This window comes from Myotis brandtii, unplaced genomic scaffold (genome assembly GCF_000412655.1).
Source record: "Myotis brandtii unplaced genomic scaffold, ASM41265v1 scaffold23, whole genome shotgun sequence".
Classification (NCBI taxonomy): Eukaryota; Metazoa; Chordata; class Mammalia; order Chiroptera; family Vespertilionidae; genus Myotis; species Myotis brandtii.
In genome coordinates this window covers 1,331,410-1,355,226 of record NW_005358649.1, presented here as the reverse complement: position 1 = coordinate 1,355,226, position 23,817 = coordinate 1,331,410, and the positions used below count along the sequence as shown (strand labels likewise).

At 36.1% G+C, this 23,817-nt stretch overlaps 1 protein-coding gene across 1 annotated transcript in view; it reads right to left on the bottom strand.

Annotated features, from left to right (window-relative positions):
- The window catches only part of PREX2 (phosphatidylinositol-3,4,5-trisphosphate-dependent Rac exchange factor 2), a 247,513-nt gene that overhangs the window by 58,653 nt on the left and 165,043 nt on the right, over positions 1-23,817 (bottom strand). Inside the window, exons 29-36 of the mRNA XM_014539787.1 lie at positions 23,282-23,461; positions 21,825-21,919; positions 20,975-21,057; positions 20,156-20,246; positions 19,010-19,138; positions 14,234-14,275; positions 8,123-8,340; positions 3,770-3,872 (exon numbers count right to left, since the gene is read on the bottom strand). Coding sequence (XP_014395273.1) covers positions 3,770-3,872; positions 8,123-8,340; positions 14,234-14,275; positions 19,010-19,138; positions 20,156-20,246; positions 20,975-21,057; positions 21,825-21,919; positions 23,282-23,461 — 941 coding nt within the window. The remainder of the gene's footprint in view (positions 1-3,769; positions 3,873-8,122; positions 8,341-14,233; positions 14,276-19,009; positions 19,139-20,155; positions 20,247-20,974; positions 21,058-21,824; positions 21,920-23,281; positions 23,462-23,817) is intronic.

Here is a 23,817-nt window from a genome sequence, read left to right as displayed (position 1 = left end):
TTTCAACAGGCCAAAGTTAAATCATAGTGCATATGCAATAAGTAGATATTTATCAAGCTTATGGTATCGGTTCCTCTGCTGCTTGTTCAACAGACCACTCAACCAGGAATGTCATATTTAAACCACAGAAAACAGTATTCCTGAAATTTATAGTTCCTCAGGCAAAATTTAGAAGAAAGAAAACATTAGGTTATATTGTGAAAATAGAGTTTCTCTACCTTCAGCAAAGCTGTGCCTACATTACTCAGGCAGATGAAAATACATTTTATTTTATACATGCCCACAGAAGACCATACAATTTATTCAAATAATATTATCCTTATCAAATAATCCCCTTTATCAGACAAATTCTCCCTAGACTATAACCTTACATTACTCAGGCAGATGAAAATACATTTTATTTTACACATGCCCACAGAAGACCATACAATTTGTTCAAATAATATTATCCTTATCAAATAATCCCCTTTTATCAAATTCTCCCTAGAATATAACCTATATTCTTAACATTGTAATTCATGTTTTTGTTCTCTGTCATTTATCAGTGAAGGTGAAAATTTAATAAAATTTTGTCCTCTTATCTTCATAATTTCATACATACAGAACTTTTACCATCTCCACAGCTACTATCAAGGTCAAGTCACCATCATCTTTCACCTGGGTCACTGCAATTGCTTCCGAACTGCTCTTTCTGCCTCTGCCCTGGCCGCCAGTAATGATTTATTCAACACAGCAGTCTGAGGCAGCCTTAATAAGTAAGGCAGATCATGTCCTTCCTCTGCTCAATGGCTTCATTAGAAAGGCAAAGTTCTTCCAATGGTCTGGCCTCTGCTTCCTTCTTATCTCCTACTCTTTTCCCCTCAGTCACTCCATGCCAGCCACACAGGCCTCCCTGCAATCCCGAGAGCACGCCACACTGTTCCAATGAGCCTGGAACACGCCCTCCCAAACACCTGTATGACCCGCACACTTAACCCATTCAGGTCTCTGCCCTCCTCCTTAGTAAGGCTTCCCTCCCCAGCTTGTTAAACATTCACACCCTTTCATCTGCCCCTTCATTTTCATCCTCTGTTCTCTTCTATTTCCCTTATATGTTCATATTATTATCTTCTAATTTATTATCAAATTACCTCATTTTGTCTTGCTTTTTGTTTCTATCTCTCCACTTGAATATCAACTCTGTGAGGCCTGTCTGTCTAGATCTCTACCGTATCCAGCATCTAGAATAGTATTTGGTGATAGTAGATGTTTCAGAAATTTGTGACTAATGAATAAATGATTATCATTCTTAAATCAGATCACAGATTAAATGGCTATTTATTGAGTCCCTATTTATTGTACTAGACATCAGAAATGTGAACATAAGTAAGAACCTTCCCCAGCCCTGGAAAAGTTAACATAGTACATAAGATCCTCACACTTATGGGAAAAAAAAAGAGAGAGAGACAGAAAAATAATAAAACTGCTAAAGATTTCTTGGACTTAGAGATAAATTTTAAACCTATTTATGACAATGTTGAAATAGTAGGTAAATGAGAAATTGCAGGAACTAAAAGATATAGAGATTAAACCCTAGGTATTGCTATTTCTCTGAATATAAACTTCTAAATTACTCCCTTTGTTGGGTATTCTGACATCAAATTGCTAAATCAAAGGAATATTTTTCAAATCCTCAATTCATTAAGTAACTTCTTGGCTACATTAGATACAACGATGTTCTGTTGAAGTTCTCTCCTTCAATCATCACACTAAGTTTGTTCTTCTTTCAATTTTTATAATAATAACGCCCTTCTGCCCATGGCAATGCATATACTTCATTGATATTTGTTGATTCATTTCCTTGGGGAAAAATAACAACATTGCCTTTTCTGTTTCAGGCACTCTTTTTGGTGCTGGAGATATGAACAAGACAGGAAAGGGTTTTGCCATCCTGGATATTGTAGAGCAAGCATGTCAAACTCAAGGCCCGCGGGCTGCATGCCTGGTTTATTTGGCCTATGTTAGCCTTTGAGTTTGATATGCTTGTTGTAGAGGATAAATAAATGAATTAAGATAATTATTGTGATTATATTTATACACATTAAAATTCTTGACATTCAGAATGAAATGATTTTTTATTTTCATTTTTAAGCAAGCAAAAAGTATAGAATGTGTGTCTACTTCAAAATTAAATTATAACTTTTTTCAATTATTGTCAGATCAAATAACTATAATGTCTTTCTCTATTGGTTTAGATCTAAATTTTATACAAAGTGAGCATAACATAGGACTCTTCTGCTTCTTATTGGCCCTAAATACTTGTTTGTGTTGCCTGCTAACACATTCCCTAGAGCAGTGGTTCTCAACCTTCCTAATGCCGCGACCTTTTAATACAGTTCCTCATGTTGTGGTGACCCCCAATCATAAAATTATTTTTGTTGCTACTTCATAACTGTAATTTTGCTACTCTTATGAATCGTAATGTAAATATCTGATATGCAGGATGTATTTTCATTGTTACAAATTGAACATAATTAAGGCATAGTGATTAATCACAAAAACAATATGTAATTATATATGTGTTTTCCGATGGTCTTAGGCGACCCCTGTGAAAGAGTCATTCAACCCCCAAAGGGGTCACGACCCACAGGTTGAGAACCGCTGCCCTAGAGGAACAATTGAAGATATGAGAGCAAAGTCAACTTGACAAAATTGACTGATTTTGTACATATTTGAGAAAAAGTTTTGGAAGCTACAGAAATATTAGGTCAGTCCTTTTATTTTAAAAAAAATCTTTATTTAAAAAAGCAGTAGAAAGAACAAATATTCTATGATCCTATTTATAAGAGGTACCTAGCATAGCAAATTCATAGAGACAGAAAGTTGAGATTACCAGGGACTGGAAAGAGGGGGGAATGGAGACCTATTGCTTAATGAGTATGAAGTCTCTATTTGGGAGAATAAAAAATTCTGGAGATGGATGCTGGAAATAGTTGCATAATAGTGTGAATTTATTTAATGCCACTGAAAATTATTTAAGTGGTAAATTTTACGGTATGTATGTTTTACCAAAATAACAAAAATAAAAAAGGGAAGAAAATTTTGACTAGCACAAAATTTGATGCACACATTCAAAACATTTTGAAGGTCAAACTAATAGGTACAAATAAAAGTTTAGAATTACTTGTAGGTTTATGTTATATATACTTTCTATGCCTCCCAATTTGCTATTATTATTTTCTCTAAATATGATATTTTATGTAAAATAAACTTCAGTCCAGCCAGCGTGACTCAGTGGTTGAGTGTTGACCTATGAACCAGGAGGTCACAGTTTGATTCCAGGTCGGGGCATATGCCCTGGTTGGTCGATCCCTGCTGGTGTGGTGCATGCTGTAGGCAGCTGATCAATGATTCTCTCTCATCATTGATGTTTCTATCTCTCTCTCCCTCTCCCTTCTTCTCTCAAATCAGTAAAAACATATTTAAAAAAATAATAAAATAAACTTCATTTAAAATATATTTATATCAAAGTATTACCATATGTGTTTGTTTGATGACAAAGAAATTCTATAAAACATTTAACTACGTACTTGCAACCAGTGGCTCCTCTTCTGATGGTTTAAAGTAAAAAGAAACCTTTTCCAAATCAAATAGTGCAACCAGTGTATCTTCTAGCATGGCCTGTTCATCTGTCTAGAAAGAGAGGGAAAACAAACAATACATGATATAATAGGATTGTGTATAACATAACATGATATAACATAGCTTAGCACAGCATTTAACTACGTACTTGCAACCAGTGGCTCCTCTTCTGATGGTTTAAAGTAAAAAGAAACCTTTTCCAAATCAAATAGTGCAACCAGTGTATCTTCTAGCATGGCCTGTTCATCTGTCTAGAAAGAGAGGGAAAACAAACAATACATGATATAATAGGATTGTGTATAACATAACATGACATAACATAGCTTAGCACAGCATAACATAATATTACATAACATCCCCAGACCTAAACTAGTTTTACTTGTGTTTTATTCACATTCAAACCAAATTGTCAACATTTAACTAAAATTTTGCTGTTTAAATTAAAATTAATAGATCTCTCAAAGTTACAAATTTCTTTATAGTTTTATATTTTTACTTTTCCCATTTGTTTAAATGGTTCCACACAGCTCTTCATTCTATTTTGTAACTAGAGCCTAATCATATTTATTTTAACTACTTACAAATGAATCTTTACAAAAAAGCATACCATTTGCCTCTAAATTTCTATAACCTTATTAATGTAACAGCTGAAAGGCGAAAATGTTGTTGTATTAAAAAGCCACAACACATAATGGTCACCCTATTTTACAATAAGATAACTATGCATTATTCATTTTGCAATTTATTAAAACCCTGATAAAAGTAATTTGCATGTGTGTAATGGTTTTTTGAAGGGCTTGGGGATAAGAATCATTTTCATCTCACTTGCCTTTTGGTGCTCTAACCTAGAATCTTGTGACCATGAGATCCCACTGTTGTAATCATTTCTTACATCCTTAAAGCATGTTATTTTCCAGCGGAGGCAGGTAAGCCGGACGTGATAACAAGCTCAGTGCATGTCTCAGTGAGATCATCTTCCTAGTGCTAGGTTCTGGCCTTCCTGGGGGCAATTCAGTGCACTCACTATCTAGTCCAGTGATGGCGAACCTATGACACGCGCGTCAGAGGTGACACATGAACTCATTTTTTTTGGTTGATTTTTCTTTGTTAAATGGCATTTAAATATATAAAATAAATATCAAAAATATACGTCTTTGTTTTACTATGGTTGCAAATATCAAAACATTTCTATATGTGACATGGCACCAGAGTTAAGTTAGGGTTTTTCAAAATGCTGACATGCCGAGCTCAAAAGGTTCGCCAACACTAGATTCTAGTCCTTTACAAATTTCCTCATGAAAGAATAATGAGCCTTACCGTATATCGCTTATCTTTTAAAGGTGACATTGTTTCCTTAAGAGTGTCAATGATACTTTAAAACAATAATGTTAACATGCTTTACACACATTTTTTAAAAGTTGCTTTAAGTTTATAGCCATATTTTGGGGGCAGCATTAGTAGAAACTGCAGGAGACGGTAAAGAATTTCCATTGTGTGAAAAAAGAATCACTGAGTGGAAACAAAGAGGTTAAGAGAATTGCCACCTTTGCACGTTGGTGTGGTACTTAATATAGTGTATGGTACACAGTAAGTGCTGGATAAATGTTTATTGAACTGTTCATTTTTTAGAAGTCGTTTGAAGCAGCAGAAATATGCCATGAATGGAAATGGAAGGACCGGACTAAAGAATCAGCGTTTTTCCAGTTGAGAGGGAAACATGCAGAAAGAAACGTCCCAAAGAGGCTGGCCTCTGATTGCTAAGGTGCACGCCACAATGCTCCTGCTGATGCGATTGGAGCCATAGCCAAGAGACCAGGACTGTGCTCAGAGCTCAGGCACACAGACCTCAGAGCCTGCAGCTCCCAGAGAGCCCTTCACAGTCCCGGGGGCATTTCTGCTCTTGCTTCAGAGGCAGAAAGACTGGGTGTGTGTGTTTTTCTTGTTACCTTTGGATTTTTAACCAATTCTGTAATAAACATAAGTGTTTTGCAAGAACAATTTAACGAAAATACAGCTTTCTTGAGATATAATTCACATACTATAAAATTCACCCCTGTAAAGTGTACAGCTCAGGGTTTTAGTATATTCACAGAGCTGTATTACTATCACCACCATCTAAATTTAGAATATTTCCACCACCCCAAAAAGAAACTCAGTACCCATAAGCATTCCATTCCCACATTCCATCCCCCAGTCCTTAGCCCCAGGTAACCACTAGCCTGCTTTCAGTCTCTAAAATTTTTCTGTTTCCCACATTACATAATAATGGAATCACAGAATATGTGGTCTTTTGTAACTGGCTTATTTCATGTTGCAAAACATTTTCAACATTCATCCATGTTACAGCATGTATTGGTATTTCATTCATTTTTATTGCTGAATAATGTTCTACTGTACCAAACTTGTTTATCCACATTCATTCATTTTTATTGCTGAATAATGTTCTACTGTATAGATATACCAAACTTGTTTATCCAGTCATCGGTTCATGGAAATTTGGGTTGTTTCCACTTTTTAGCTATTATGAATAATCTCTCCATCCACCTCGCATGTGACATAGTAATCTCACTGTACTTTTGAGTTGCATTTCCCCAATGGCTAATGATGTTGATTATCTATTTTATGTTTTTTTGGCAATTTTATATATTCTTTGGAGAAACAACCATTCAAAACCTTTGCCCACTTTTTGAGTTGTCTTTTTATTGCTTAGTTTCAAGAATTCATTATATAACCTGGATATGTCACTTATCTGATATATGGATTATAAATAAATAAAATTTCTAATAAAATTCAGGTTAAAGCTAAAGTACCAGCACTTGACTAGACAATGGCAGTGTTACAGCAAGAACAGAACAGAAATAAAGACTCATTCATTCATTTATTCATTCGTTTGACACTTAATGTCGACCATGTGTTGGAAAGTAGGCTTCCTATCTTATGTAATTTCTGTTTCATAGGCAATGATTAATATTTATTTTTAAACACACTTTCAAAAGTGCCTTATTTAAGTATTTCATTAATTAAATCTTGTATTTGGTTGTAATAGCAACCAAATAAAAAATTGATCACCCATATGGAGTGCAGCAGAGTCTTTGCAGAAGAATCTAATTGTTTCTCTGAAGTACACTGAGGTGGACTCACTGACTTAACCTTCCAGAACCTTTTATGACCTTGCAGTACAGCGATGACCTTCCTATCCTCAATGTCATTGAAGAAAAGCTTTATTTTGATGTATAAACTCATATGCTTTTGTTTAAAATCTTAACCATGTTACTTGGTAGCTATATTATCTCATGTTCAAAATTACTATTCCATTTAACTAGCCCCTTAAGTTTATATTTAAAAGCAAATATATTTGCCCTCAAACATCATGACAACTATCAGAACCACAGAAAGTATGGGTGAGAAAAACTCTAAGTTCACCACAGTGTTATTTATCACATATTTCAAGAGGCTTTCTTCATATTCACTATGGAAAACTAATACATAAACATGGAATGTCCTACAGTAATTAGAGCAATGTTCTTAGATTTAACAGGACAAACATGATTACGAAGGAAGGAAATAGAATCACTTAACACATGCATATTTTTAACAGATTGTCAGACCGTATGACAGGCAAGTTGTCAGAGCTCTCTATCAAGAATGCTCCAGAAGCCCTAACCGGTTTGGCTCAGTGGATAGAGCGTCGGCCTGCAGACTCAAGGGTCCTAGGTTCGATTCTGGTCAGGGCATGTAACCTTGCTTGCGAGCACATCCCCAGTGGGGAGTGTGCAGGAGGCAGCTGGTCGATGTTTCTCTCTCATCAATGTTTCTAACTCTCTATCCCTCTCCCTTCCTCTCTGTAAAAAACCAATAAAATATTTTTTTTTTTAAAAAAAAAAGAATGCTCCAGAATGTCAGCCTCAGCGGGAGGTTGGGTTCCATGCACGGCAGGACCCCTTTCCTGCACTGGAAATAAGGAACCATAGCAGAGAAACCCTGGTTCCTCTGAAGACCCTTTTCAGCCAGTGCTTAGGGATGCAGGTGTTAATAACAGATTAAGGCTTTCTCAGCTTTTAGTAATCACTGAGAACAGGTCAAAATCAGGAAAGAAAGGACTCCTTCTACATGCCTATTAAAACTACATTTGCCCTGACCGGTTTGGCTCAGTGGATAGAGTGTCGGCCGGCGGACTGAAGGGTCCCAGGTTTGATTCCGGTCAGGGGCATGACCTTGGTTGCGGGCACATCCCCAGTAGGGGGTGTGCAGGAGGCAGCTGATTGGTGTTTCTCTCTCATCGATGTTTCTAACTCTCTATCCTTCTCCCTTCCTCTCTGTAAAAAAATCAATAATAACATATTAAAAAAAAAACTACATTTGCCCATGAAATATATATATTCTTTTGAAGGAGCTGAATGACTGCTGATACAATAACGAATAACCACTTGCTATTTGGGAACATGTTACAACGAATATATTACAACAGACACAGACAGCGGTGTGTCCTGTGATTCCTTACCAAGTTTGGTGACAGAAGGGACTGGAAGTGAAAAAGAACGCCGGCATTGGCGATCTGGTCCAGCCACCTTCTGCTGGCTTCCCACGTTTCCATCTCATTCTCCTTGCTGTTGTCAAACATCTGGTTTAAGGCTGCCATGAGCTGCTCGGAGAAGGCACAGACTGTGGCTACGAGACTTTGGCAGAAAACCATGTCTCTTCGGAGCTGTGGCTCACTGTCTGCGATCCAGGAGAACAGAGGGAGTTTTGAGAAATGTCATCAATCAAACCAGTCCAGTAAGCTTTTACACTCGCTGTTATTTCGACCTCTCACTAAATTCACACGATGTGAGAATGCAAATTTGAGCTCTCTTAATGAGCACAGATATTTTAGCAAATTTGTTTTTTAGAAAACACCGAAAAGTGTTAGAAACATTAAAATAATTTTTCTTATATGACATTGACTTTATTTTATAATCCCTAAATTGCTTTATAAAACCTAAGAGAAAAAAAAAACTAAGCCTTTATTTATTTACTTTTTTATTTTTTCTGATGGTCCACAATTTGTGTGTTTGTTACGTGGAATGTCCCTAAAGGAAACTCAGAGTCCATTTTTTCAGTTTGTGCTGGCAAACAAAACACAATATCATGCCCGGCCGGCATGGCTCAGTAGTTGAACCAGGAGATCACGGTTCAATTCTCGGTCAGGGCACATGTCCAGGGTGAAGGCTCAACCCCAGTGGGGGGCATGCAGGAGGCAGCCAATCAGTGATTCTCTTTCATCATTGATCTTTCTACCTCCCTCTCTCTCTCCCTTCCTCTCTGAAATCAATCCTATATAATAAAAGCATAGTATGCAAATTGTCCCCTCCACCGGGAGGTTGTCAGGGAGTTCGACCGGGGGCAGGGCCAGCCGGGGGAAGGGAGGGAGTAGCAGGCTGGGGAATCTACCAGTGCATGAATTTCATGCACTAGGCCTCTAGTAAAAATATATTTAAAAAATACAATATCATTAATACTAAATTTTTAAAAATTGTCTACTAAACCTATTGAAATATTTATGTGAAGTGCACATGGGAAACAAAGTATCGATGTCCAATTGTTTGTAACAATAAGCAAATCTGTATGTCCTGAATTTACTATTCAACTTCATAAGTTATCAATAAGTCCAGTTCATAAACTCCCATATTTCTTTGAAATAAGTAATGTATTTACAGTTTTAGCACAAACTGATTTTTACTAGGATTCTTATTCTGCATTTGACTGGCATTTTCACTGAACCACTTTGAAGGTGTATTTGCCATGTGAACTGCCAATGGAAAGAAGCTGTGCCTGAGTGCCTGATCACAGAGGGTTCACTTCCTGGGGTTGTTGGATATATACAAATTACATAATTACTATAAACACCAAGCCATATATTATGTACATTGGCAAATCACTTGCACTAGAAGAATAACAAAGGTAAAAATAGTCATATTTCCAAAAATCTATGGAATATTTTGAGGACTCAGAATCTTCTGAAATGAAGAAGTATTGTCAATATTAGTGTATAATGTAGTTTAAATGCTGCCTTTATTCAGTGTTGAGTTCTAGCTTTATTCATAAAAAAGCATAATTTTTAAGATGTTTACCAAGAATACAAAACACCTGTTTTTAATAACCATGAAAGGCATGTGTACACATAATATAATTGCTGCGTTGTTCAGTCTCACTGTTAGTAAAAGCTACTCTTGGAAATTTTATTAGAAAATAATTAAATATTTAAAATATTTAATTTTATCACAAAATATTCATTTATTAGGTTAAACTATAAGAACTTGCTATTTCAGCAGGTCAAAATAGTTGACTATGGCAATTCCATATGGTCTGACTTACTAATTTAACCAACAACATGTGTTAGACATTTTCCTTATGTAGTTCTATACCATATGCCCCGTTCTAATAGATGGAAAAGAGCATTTTATATAAGTAACTATAAAAGGGCTAAACTGAAGAAAAACTCTGTTCAAATCTCAATTTAAAAAAAAAAGCAAAACTACTTATTTTGCTGTTATGTATAATTTCTCACACAATGTAGACATTCAATAAATGTTTACTGAATTAATGAATGAATATAATAAACCAGTGGAGCAACTAAGAGACAAATGAATTAAGTGAAATGAAAAGGTCTGCGCTCATTCCCTGGCTTCTTGAAATCTCTGGATTTAGTTTTACTTAAAAGGGGACTTCAGAAAGCTTTTAGCTCAGAAGTGCGGCTAGAAGATTGACGTTCAAGACTGAGACTAAATAAGCAAAAATTGCCCTAAACCTTCCTTATACGCTGTTGCTTTGTTTTTCCCTTTGTCAGAAAATCTGGGCAATTTTAAAATATCCTCCAGTAGCTTTGGCAGGAATACTCCCACCCATAATCTGAGAATAATTTCTTAATAAAAATCTAAGTGGAAAGAAATTGTTTATATCAAGAGCAGAGGGCTAAGGTCTGTAGAAAGAAGGATCTGGCTCCACTGTGAGCAGAAATAATGATCTCCAAATTAATTTTGAGAAGAAATTCTCAAATTTATTCTTCTTTTATCCTAAAACAAATACTTAGATGTTTGCTCTACTCTTTGCTAAATTCTGTATGCATTTTAAGCCAAATGAAATTTTTCATTCAGCCTCATTATCAAATCAGAACTAAACACACAAAAGTTGAATTCGTTCATTAATTCAAGCTTTAACACTGAATGCCCCACAAGAAGTAAACATTTTTGCACCAATTACTGGGGGTGTAAACAAGTCCAAGTCGAGGCCTTGGCCATGGCTATGCTCCCTGCAGATTGGGAGAGTAGATAAGCAAGATGCCTTTGGACCACACCGCCACTGAAATCTTAAACCAACAGATTTTCAAGTGAAAAACACTTAACAAACGCTTATTACTTCATGAGGTGGTTTTCAATTGCCCCCTTCCTTTTTCAACAGAGAGTAAGTGACTAGTTTGCCTAGACGTCACAATGCACATCATATATTAAAAGCTTTTCAAGTGATTTTGATAGGAGTAACGGAAGTAGAAAACTGAGTAGCAGAAGCTTCTATCTAGACCCAACTTATGTTTATAGCTTCTCCACACATCACCTCCCTCCATCCATCCCAGACAACCAGCAACTATCTTCACACAATTGTTGTGAGAATATACTAAAACAATGTATCTGAAAGCAGCCAGAACAGCGCTGTACAAACCTCTCCGAGCCACACAGTACTGCTGAGTGTTCCTCAAACATGAAAGGCCCCTATAGCCACACCTTTGTCCACCGACTCGCTGGCTGCAGGCCCTTCCCTCCCCTCCACCAGCAAACTTTAAATCATCAGTTAAGAGTCAATTCATTGAACTACTGAAACTCTGAACTATTAAAGTATTATCTGCCCTGGTGACATTCCCCTTCTCCTTCGGGAAGTATTGTGCACTTCTACCTGCCAGCAGGCCTGGCGCATGCCTGGACTAGATGGATAATGACCTATGGTCGTGAGTCTGCTTACTTGTTTGTGAACCTCAGGGACCCTCAGCACAGCCCATGGGAAGTGGCATATAACATAATGTGTGAATTATGCTCTCAGACTTTAGAGGCATATGATTGGCTTTTATCTACCCATTCTACCAATTTTAAACCATATAATCCTAAGTATTAGATTCCAATGTGTAAAATGGGGTATATCTATTTCTTAGATCACCGTAAAGATAAATGAGATAAAAACATTTAGAGCATTGTCAGCCGGTGTTGCTCAGTGGTTGAGCGTCAACCCATGAACCAGGAGGTCACAGTTCAATTCCTGGTCAGGGCACATGTCCAGATTGTGGGCTTGATCCCCAGTGGGGAAGGGGGGTGTCCGGGGTGGGGCAGGGGGTGGTGTGCAGGAGGCAGCCAATTGATAATTCTTTCTCATCATCAATGTTTCTATCTCTCCTTCTCCCTTCCTCTCTGAAATAAATAAAAACATATTAAAAAATTTAGAGCATTTAGTAAAGTGAAACTGGACAGTATTATTATGGTGATTCCTTTCTCTAGCATCTAGCAGGGTCCTGGCACTGAGTGGGAGCCCCGTTTTATTGCTGGAGAGAGGACAACATGATAAAGAAAACAAAAGAAGCTAACTCCAAGCAAAAACACATAGGTTTGGGGTTTGTTTGTTTTTTAGTAATTATACAGCTGTTTAAAATTCACAGTGTCCATCCTTTCTAAAGCTATTCTCATTCCTCATTTTTATCAATAAGAATTACAGCAAGAATCACAATTGCTGCTTCCAGCTTCCAGCAAACAAAGAAAAGCAGAGAGCTGTGTTTTTTTGGTGACAGCTTGTTTATTGCTTTTGCAGAGTAAGTATTCTCTTGTAGTAGAAATGGACTAAAAAATGGATTTTTTTTGAAACTTATTAAATGCTTCTGTTTCATTTCCGTTTTTAAGCTACTTCAACTCATTTTTACAAACATGCTTTACAATATTAACACTTCATTTATCTCACTGTTTTAAAAGGTCAAGTTCCACAGTTAGCTAGCTGGTCTAAAAAGAATGAGATGGTTTCTAGACACAGAAGCAATCCCAGCGATTTTTCTGAGATGGTAGGGAAAGAAAGCAAAATAAACAAGGAAACAAAAAGAAGAGATCAGAGAGAGACAGGAATAAAAGTGAGCTAAGAATATTTAGCAGACACAGTCTACCCTTTTCAAGTGAAGAGTGTAATTTCACAGCCAACCATATGGTATAATTTGGTTACTGCTTTGGTGCCAGGCTATTTATATATGAGGGAACAAAGAGTGAGTGAATAAAGTAGGAAAAGGTAGAATTATGACAAGAATAAAAAAATAAAAATGAAATCAAAATAAGAATCTACAAGAACAGCCATTGGAATATTAATGAATAAAGTAATACATTCCAGGATCACTTCTGAAATTAGCATAAGTTTGAATTTCAAATCTGCCACTTCCTATTTATTAATTCATGTACTCAATGAAACATTCTAGTTGCTCAAAAAATATGTGTTGAATGAGCATCATTTACAAATTATTATTAACCTTACTGATTCTTAATTTTTAATTATTTTTAATCTGCCTGATTATTAATTTCTTCACTTTTAAAACTTGGAAAAATAATTACTAGTATATTCTCACAGAGTGGTTGTGAGAACCTAATGAAATACATAAAAATGAGGTCCATCAACTGTGTGGTTATTAGTAAAGCTTAAAAAATGTAAGAAATGTATTATATTATTATTCAGTCAAAAAGCAAAGCAAAAACTTGTTTAAACAACCAACAAACAAAAAATCCCTCTTGGTTAACTTGGCTCCTCCATTCATTTATTTATACTTTAAATTTCCTAACTGTGGCAGATTTGTATAAGTGGTCACGAATTCCTCCCCTGTCTGTACCATGCCTTTGCAATATGATTTTGAGATTGAGACTCTCCATCAAAAGCAAAGTCCATTTCCCGACCCTGTGAATTTGAGCCCACCTATATCCCTGCTCAGATACAGAAGTTAGACACAGTTTCTCAATATATCCAATTTGCACAATTAACTTTACCAAACCTGCTTCCTTTCTCTTTTTAATTATATTATTTTTAATTGATTTTAGAGAGATAAAGCAAAATAAGTAAGGAAACAAAAAGAAAAGGTCAGAGAGAGAGATAGGAATAAAAGTGAGTTAAGAATATTTAGCAGACACAGTCTACCCTTTTCAGGAGAGAGAGAGAGAGAGAGAGAGAGAGAGCGAGAGAGAGAGAGAGAGAGAGAGAGAGAGGAGAAACATTGATTTGTTCCACTTATTTATGCATTCATTGGTTGCTTATTGTATGTGCCCTGACCGGAGATGGAACCCACAACCTTGGCATATGAGGATGATGCTCTAACCAACTGAGCTGCCCTGCCAGGAACCTAAATTACATTCATATAAATGTTTTTATGTGGTCGCATGTTTCTATTTGTAATTGAAGATGAATATACATTTTTGTGTTTTTCTTAAAACTAAGTTATTTTTTCTATCTTTGCAAAACTTTAGAGAAGGTAGGGATCATATTTCCATCTATTTTGCTGAAGGCATTGCTTTGATATCATGACACTTCTAAGGGCATGATTTCAAAAAGTAAAAATAATGAAAAATATTACCTGAATACTCAAGAAGTGCCAGAAGTATTCTACACTTGACTTCTGCAGAGGAAAAACACAACATATCAGTTAATTGTTCAATTTTTTTCTGCCACATTTTAACTATACCATAAAAAAAATTAGCAAAATCTCATTACATCAGATAATAAAAATCACTTGAAATGCTATTCATTCCTACCTGTTTATATAAATTATATCCATTGCTCAAGACCCTAAAATGCCTCCTAGATCTGAATTATGTGAGTCGATGAAAGAGCATTCAAATCCTGCTACCTATGTAGGTCCTCCTTTGTTGCTATAGCTTACATGGTATTCTCTAAACTCCTATAGTTGTCATAGTCTTGATCAATAAACTATCAAATGGTATTTTTCTTAGTTATTTAAACTTTTAAAAATCATATATAATATATACAATTATCCTATATAATAAAAGGCTAATAATCAAATCAACTGAACGGCAGAACGACCAGTCACTATGATGAGCACTGACCACCAGGGGGCAGACGCTCAATGCAGGAGATGCCCCCTGGTGGTCAGTGCGCTCACACAGGGGGAGCGCTGCTCAGCCAGAAGCTGGGCTCACGGCTGGCGAGTGCAGCATTAGTGGCAGGAGCCTCTCCTGCCTCTGTGGCATTGCTAAGGATGTCCGACTGATGGCTTAGGCCTGCTCCCCATGGGCCTAAGCTGTCAGTTGGACATTCCCTGAGAGCTCTAGTTTATATATAATTACATAGATTATATTTATAGATCCTATAGAATATATATAGTCTTCCTTTCCCATCTATAATTCAAGATACTGCCCTAAAGGACAGAAAAATACTAAATGTTTCCAAAATATTCATCTTCCCACCCCATCTCCGAACAGGGTCAATCACAAGTATTTCATAAATAATGTGTATGAGCTTCATTCTCATTGCTCTGTGTCCAATGAGTTATGTGTCCATTTATTTCCAATTGGCAAATAGTTTATTTGCCATAAAAACCTACAGTTTTTTTCCCCAAGATTATGAGAAATGACAAAGGTTAGATTGCATCCTATTCTAGATAGGTTCACAATAGTGAGAGCAACAAAATTAATCTACAAGAAATGCAGGAGATACTTAAGATGGCATTAAATTTTACAAGTGAGACTGCAAAAACAGAAGACCCCTGTGTCATATACTAGCTGTGTGGTCTTTAAAAAATTGCTAAAATACTTTGAGTCTCAACTTGCTCAGTTTATTACAAAAGGATATAACTCAGGAACAGCAGATGGAAGAGAGGCAAGGGCAAGGTATAGGAGAAAGGCATGGAGCTTCCATGCTGTCTGAATAGGCCACTCTCCCAGCAGATAAGGAAGAACGGTTCAGAACATGCTACCCCAACAATATGGCACTTTGGCATATTAAATATTTTAAGCTGAATGAATTTGAAAAACAGCAGGTGCAGGAAGGACTCTCTGACCCCACCCCCCTCTTTTCCCCTAACACAGGTCATAAGACCCTCATGTGAGAATTCTCCTCCCTATACCTGGAGGAACAAAGCATCCTATGTCCAAAGATGCTGAGAGGAACAGACCCTGCTAAGTTTCTCCCAGATTACTGTCCTTAGCATATAGCCTTTTTTAAATCACATTTTCCCATAAGTTTCCACGCTTCATCAAACCTAGTATAAAAACTCTTAGTTTTAACTATTTCTTTGGGTCCTCATTCCTTATGAAGGCTCTTGTCTCATGTAAAATTCATATTAAATAGATTTATATACTTTCCTCTTATTAATTTGCCTTTTGTCAGTATAATTCACAGGAGGATAGAAGACAAAATATATTTATTTCCTCCCCTACAGGAATATCAGAATGGGGTCAATCCCAGCTATGTATATAAACATTGAAATTCTGGCAAGTTGGCCTTATGTTAACTTGCAGGTAAGACCTAACTTCCCCTAGGTAAAGACAGTTTAAGAAAGAAAATGAAAATTACTTCTGGTTGCATGAGATAAATTCATGCTAAACTGGTGATGTTACATCAGAGTACCTCCACAGAACAAGCAGCTGATTATAAGGATCCCAGGACTATGCTTCTATCCTTATAACAGGATAAGATACCATACACATTACAGGAAATGGCAACTCGACTTCTCCTTTGAATAGTCCATTGAGCTGAACTAGTGATTAATAGTTTTTCAAAGTTTCACTTAATATGGTGACAATCATAGCCCTTATGCAAAGTAAGTGCATCTCATTGAAACTTGCAAACAAGGGATGTAACTGAAATTCTGGAAAGAGCCCTCCCCACACCATTGACTGTACATCCAGCCACGTTCAACCAGCTCCTAGGCTCCTATGACCAACAGTGGCACATATTCACTATCAATCAATCAATCAATCAATCAACAGGTCAATTAATCAATGTAGATAGTTGCCATTCCTACTGCTGTTTATTGTGATAACAGGTACTAAAGATAAAGCAGGACTTAAGATAAAAATGTACCATTCTTTAAATGAAGACCTTTTATTTAAGTAAGCATTTTATTCTGAGAAGAGGTTTATATTTTAAAGATAAAGCTCTTCAAAAAGCAAACAATAAAAAAAGGATTTCTCTGTCCATATCAATATTTCATTTACTCTAAAAGCAATATAAGGTTTAAAAAACTCAAGGGTGATGAGAACAACTGCATTTAGATTCATGACACAGGAGTGTTATGATACTGGCATCTATTGAGTAAAAATACACCTTTTACATAGTAAAGAATATGCCTAGATTCCTTAAGCCTAACACCTTTTAAAAATATCACTCTCTTGCTAATCATTATTTTGGGGGAATGTTATAATTTTTTAAAAATATAGCCAAGAAATCTAGCTGTCAAGAACAAAATATTTCATCACACAATAGAATTGCTGTGATTCATTTGGAGTTTTTCATATCTGTACAAACTCCTCTACTGATCTCTTAACAATACCTAAGCTGTTATATTGAGTTTATTTCTAGGCTGAAGACTTAGTAATCACAGAACATTTAAACCATCTCTGTCATTTATGAATAAAAGAGGCCCCCAAAATGATTAAACTGAGCCCCCAAAGGGGTTAAGTGACATGCTCGGATTCTGCTGAGTTTAAGAGCTATCATTTATCAGGAAAGCATTGTAAAAGAGAAAACGAGACCCCAAATGGCATCACTTATGCTAAAACCCATGATACCAAACCTAGATTTGAAGCCTGACTTAATTGCTGTTTCAACCTTCTTGGAAATATAACCTTAATCAACAGTCTGGAGTTTTCTGATCAAGCACCACTAAGGTAATCTGTTGAGTGGGCCCTCTCCATCTCCCATAAAAAGAAGAGGCAACCGGCAAGATAAAAACCCTTGCAGTTCCCTTAAGAAGATGTCCTGGTGTAAATATAATCCTTTATCTTCTTTTGTTAATAGCTGCCTTGCCCCACCTTTCTTCCTATAAAAACCTTCCATCTTGTACAACCCCTTGGAGCACCCTTGCAGTTACTAGATGGGATGCTGTCTGATTCGGAAATCACTTAATAAAGGCAATTAGATCTTCAAATTTACTCAGTTGAATTTTGTTTTTTAATAGCATAAAAAAAATCCAGCCCAACTGATGTGGCTCAGTGGTTGAGCGTTCACCTATAAAACAGTTCATAGTTTGATTCCTGGGCAGGGCACATGCCCAGGTTGTGGGCTCGATCCCCAGTGTGTGGTGTGCAGGAGGCAACTGAACAATGATTCTCTCTCATCATTGATGTTTCTATCTCTCTCTCCCTCTCCCTTCTCTGAAATCAATTAAATAACTTCTCTAATTCACCCTGAAATAATGGTAATGACGGGGGTAATGCTGTGATTTTGCTGAATACTATTTACCATATCGAACTGACATTCAAATCATTGTGGAATAAAAATTTAAACCCAGGCATAATACTTATTCATTGTACAAGTTCCCTGGTCTTAGCACTATTAACATTTTGGGCCAAAACATTTTTTGTTGTAAGGGACTGTCCTGAACATTGTAAACTGTTAGTAGAATCCCTGGGCTCCACCCACTAGATGCCAATGGTATACCCACAGTTGGGACAACCAAAGTGTGTCTCCAGATACTGCCAACCACTGGCTGAATATTGGAAATAAAATCATGAATTAGATATTTTAAAAAATTAAACAAATTTCCCTTTTCATCATTTTCACCATAACCATGTTGGAAACTCTCAGAATTTTCTACTGAATAACTCTGAATCTAAACATGCAATCAGATTTTGGAGTTGTCTTGAAGTTCTATCTCCAATTACAGGTTGTACCAATTATACGGTGTTGAGGAAACAATGTCATGGCAGATAATAACACCATCAACTCAGACAAACAATTCTGAAAAAGAAACTTAAAATGAATGATGCAACCTATGTCATTATCTTGATTCTCACACAGTTGCCCAATTGATTTTTTAGACTCTCCATAACATTTAGCTTCATGTCTTTTGTGAATTCTTTAAAAAAATTTTCTGTTGTCTCATAAAATATGAAGCTCCATGTTCCATTTGTCTTCATAAATATAAGCTCTTATTTTATTCACTGAAAATATTCTCCATCATGTAGATCCTTTAGATCCTTGGAACATAAGGTTCTGCAATCTTATTCCTCCTTTCTCTCTTCCTCCATCATACTTTACAGTCCTTTTATTTCACTCTTAACAGGAAACACTGAAAAAGTGATCAGACTATTACTGAACTTTTGGGTTTAATGGGTTTTTAAATGATTACTACTAATATAATGAGATATCCTTTGTTTTTCAAACTGACCTTCAACAAATTTTCTGATGTTCTGAGCAAGACTCCGGACGCTGCTGGGAAGATTCCAAGGATCTTGCTTGATGTGAAGCCTTAACCGTTTTGGACAACTCAGCTTTGGTTCCATTTCCTGCTGAAATTCTAAATAAACACAAAAATCTCTCTCAACCATTTACCAAACAGTTAACAACACTATCAGTTCAGAATCTTCTTGTTTTCCTTGCCGTTGTCCTAAATTATTATCATGTTGGTAATTTCTTTAGCCATATCACAGGAGAAAATGTGTCAAATCCAGAATGTCAAACCTTAATATTATTTTCTTACAAATGTTTAAACAAAGGAGCAAATTTAGATGAAAAACTATACTTTAAACATCTTAAACTAGATGTCGGAAAGTGGAAGCTCTAGATCTTCTTCTGTTAGCCTATTCTGTTTGCCCACCCACATTCTCAACCCTCCTCCCCCACCACTGGGATATGAACAAGTAGCCATTATGCTTGGTTCAGGCCAAAGCAACTCAACACCTATATTGCTTCAATTAACTCATATATATTCAGTCTGGCCCTCATAGGCATTAAACATTTTAACTTTCAAAGAAATCTAAAAGATCCTATACTGATTTTTTACTTAGATTCAAAAACTATCAAAACAGAAGCAATAGTAAATGAATTATGAAGCATGAGCAAACGGAACTTTTCTTATAGTACTACTAGAGGCCCGGTGCATGGATTCATGCACTGGTGGGATCCCTCATCCCGGCCTGTGCCCTCTCGCAATCTGGGACCCCTCGGGGGACATCGGACTGCTGGTTTCAGCCTGGTCCCCACCCGGTCCCCGCAGGCTAGGCCAAGGGACCCCACTGGTGCACGAATCCATGCATCGGGCCTCTAGTATGCATATAAGATCTTTGGTTAAGCTCTTCCCACCCTCCCTTCTCCCCCATTCCCTCTGAGATTTATCAGTCTGTTCCATGTTTCCATGCCTGTGCGTTGAGCATCTGCCCCCCAGTGGTCAGTGCATGTCATAGCTACCAGTCGAACAGTCCAACGATCATATGGTTGCTTAGGCTTTTATATATGTAGATGCTTTTGCTTTATAACTATACTGTCTCCCACTTTGTCTCCCAAATGCTTCTAACAGTTATTTCATAAACCTTACCCTGCAATCCTCGACCTGGGGTTAGGTACTTGGTTTGCTCAAAGGCTCTGACCACAGCTTGCCCTTTTAGGAGATTGGTAATTGAATCCACCTATGACAATAGTAGAGATTCTGAGAGTTACATAATCTCATAACACATCACATATATTTCCAAGAGTAAATCTTGCAACATATTTTTTAAAGCAATAATTACTGCTTAAAATCCCATGATTCTTATGAAATCTACCTTTAAATAAAATATTGGAATAAATTCACCTGAGAACATTTGTAATAACATTTCTTACTATCCTACCATATATTAATACAAAATATAAATTCACTTCACAAAAGAAGTATAGGTCCTAAAGTTATTAAAGAAAACTAAAAGTTATCAAAATCCTTTTCAAAGTAATAAAAGCTTCTACACTATAAATTGTAGTTATGAATATAAGTTTTTAAAGACTATACAACACCAATATGAGCCCTGTGACAATCTTTGTGCTTTTTGAAATTAAGAATAAAATTAAATAAGAAATGTCATAAAGGATTCTGAAACCCATAAAAAATAAACAATAAAAGAATAACTCCTGTGTGTATAACTCTTTATGATTTCCTCAGGACTGTAAAATACTTGACATTACAATAATCCTTTGGGTTAGTTGGCTGAAGAAATGAATATTTATTCCCATTTTCAAATTGTGGGAATTGAGTTAAAGTGGGGTGGAGGGACAGATTGAGGCCTTTCTATTCTAATTCCAAGCTCTTTTCAGAACATCTGAAAAAGAGATTCCCGTTAGTTTAGTCTACAGGAAAAAATACCCACAGGTGTCCCAGTCATACCTGGCTGAAAAGATGCTCCAGACAACTATGTATCTTATCCTGTTTTTCATGAGAAATTCGAACACTTAGTGGAAGTTCATCACCTAGATATAAAAAATAATAATTAATCCTATGTTTAACATTCCAAAGTATTTTAATATAAATAAAATAAAAATATTGAAACATAAGCTCTTATTCAAGACATTAGTTTTCATGATCAGAAAATGAATTCCAAATGATTTAATAGCTATGGAGGTATCAGATTATTGATCCTAGCAAAGAGGAGTGAAAGTGGCCACACAGAAAGAATACTGCACTACGTCAATTCTTTCAAATGGTACATTTTTCTAATGCTTAAGTAGTAGAAATAAACTTCAGATTTTAAAATTAAGATTTATCCTAATTGGCTGCAAAATCTTGTTTGTAACACACACATAATAAGAAATTTATGAGGTATTTATATCAGGTATTTATTTATTACTCCCATCACCTACATTAAGGCCATTTCAGGTACATCTACTGTCCTAAAGTCCTTGGTTTAAGAGCCCTTCCCACCTCCATACCCAATCAACAATGTGTAATGTTTTAGTTAAACTTGCTTCCTGTATACCTATCATTTTTCATAGTACCATAGAAGGATCATAAAACATATACTAAGGTGATTTAAAAAATTTAGTTTGTTTACTTCATCTCTTTTTAATTCACTACTTATATCAGGATTGAGAAACGGACTTTATCAAGCACATACACTGAAATGCAGTATGTGCAGTTACCAAGGATGACTGACAAAAGGTAAAAATGCATAAGGATCAGACAGGTCAATTCCAATGGTACTGGCATCAAAAAGCACCCATGCCTTCAGCAAACGCACCTGAGTCCATTTCATCACTATGAAAATATGAGCTGCACTGGCTGCTGCAAATGCTCGTGAAGGAGGCGACGGAGTTCCTGTTGCTATTGCAGTCGCTGAAAAGAAGGAGTCACATTGACTTTAAGATTGCATTCGCCACACTTACCCTGTGATTTCTTATGAGAGAAACCTACTATGCCACAGTTACATTTATTAATATGTTTTATAGAAAATGATGCAAAAAATAAACTTCTCTATCACAGTTTATCTTTTTTCAGAAAAATGTATTTTAAGTTCAATAATATTTCAACATTTATTAATATGTTTTATAGAAAATGATGCAAAAGATAAACTTCTCTATCACCGTTTATCTAACTTCTTTCAAAAAAATGTATTTTAAGTTCAATCATATTTCAAGTTTTCTTGTTATATAACATAATCTTAAATAAATTTTAAATGCATAGTTATAAAAACTTTAAAAATGAATATATAAACCAAGGATTCAAACCAAACTTAAAATTCTTCATAATCTTTTTGATGGTATATGCCTGTAGTTAATTTGTTAATAGAGACAAAGTTCTGTTTCAGATCTCTGACTTTCAACCCTTACTGGTAGCTTAAATTATAACTTATCAATGGTACTCTGAGCTTCCCTAGGGGGTAGGGAGGTCAGTGCCTTCTCCCCACCTCAGAGCTCAGCACAAGGCATGTACCTTGAAAATGTTCAATAATGGTGAACATTGAAGGAAAGAAAGTTTAAAATAATTGTGAATGAATATGAATATACTACACATATCTGAAATAGTGCAGGAGATTAAATATTTTTTCCCCTCTCACAATAAATAAAAATGAGTTATTTAACTTTAAATTTACATTAAAAATTTCTATTTTCGCCTAGTGGGAGACTGAGGGTAATTTTAATTAATTGATAACTAGAATTTCAGGCAGGAAAGTATTTTTAGACAATTTCCCATTGGAGAGGAAATTACAGATTCCTTTTAAAGAGCATATTGGTATCCTTAGAAGCTAAAAGTAAAAGAAATGGTAAAAGTGGTCCATCTGCATGATATATTATTAAATCTCTAGGAATAATTAATTCTTATGTATTGGTTAAAATCCCTTTCACATAGAAATTGGGATAGTAGAGTGGCTAAGAGAGAAACTCAGGGCCAGACCACCTGGTCTCATAGGTAAATTAGGTAAGTTCTGTGGGCCTCAGCTTCCTTATCTGTAAAATGGAGCTCATCTTAGAACCAGTCACATAGGTGGGAATTATGTGAGAGCATCCTGTTCCTCCATGTGTCGGTGAAACATGTTTTTAATAACTATTAGTATGTACTAAACATCTCTGATGGGAGTAACTTTGACCAAATAATAATTATTATAATAATAATTATTTTTTACAAGACCTTTGTGGAAAATAACCGAATCACATTTGACCTTGTTGATGAAATGAGTTCGAGGAATTGACGGATTACCTGTAAGAGTCTCTGTTGCTGATGGTGTCATGACCTGAATCTTCCTGCTCATCTCCGGCCACATTAAAACAGACTCGTTTGCTGTTTCTTTCCCCCTTCTCATTGTCACTGTCTGTTGGCACTAGGCATTCGGATGTCTTCCGTTCTAACTTAGGAGAAGATGTTATCGAAGACAGAAGGCTGTATTGTGATATAAAAAAAGAATAAGTGCACGCTTTCAAACTGGCTGCTTACTGGTTGATACGATGGGCTTTCAAAATATGTCCAGAGTGCATCTGTGTTTCGCAGGAAGTAAATATCCTACCGCATCAAAACCCTGTCGTACGAAGTTTACCTTTTCCTCTCAGAGTAAGTAATAGGAACACAATTTAGACTAGAAAGCTGTGTTCAAATCCTGGTTCTCCAACTTATGAGCTTTGTTATCAGAGCAAAATGACGACAGTCTCTTTGACACCCATGAGATGGGAATAATACGAATGACTAACCCACAGGATCGCTGTGAGAAGAAAAGAGAACAACACATTCCTGGTGCATCC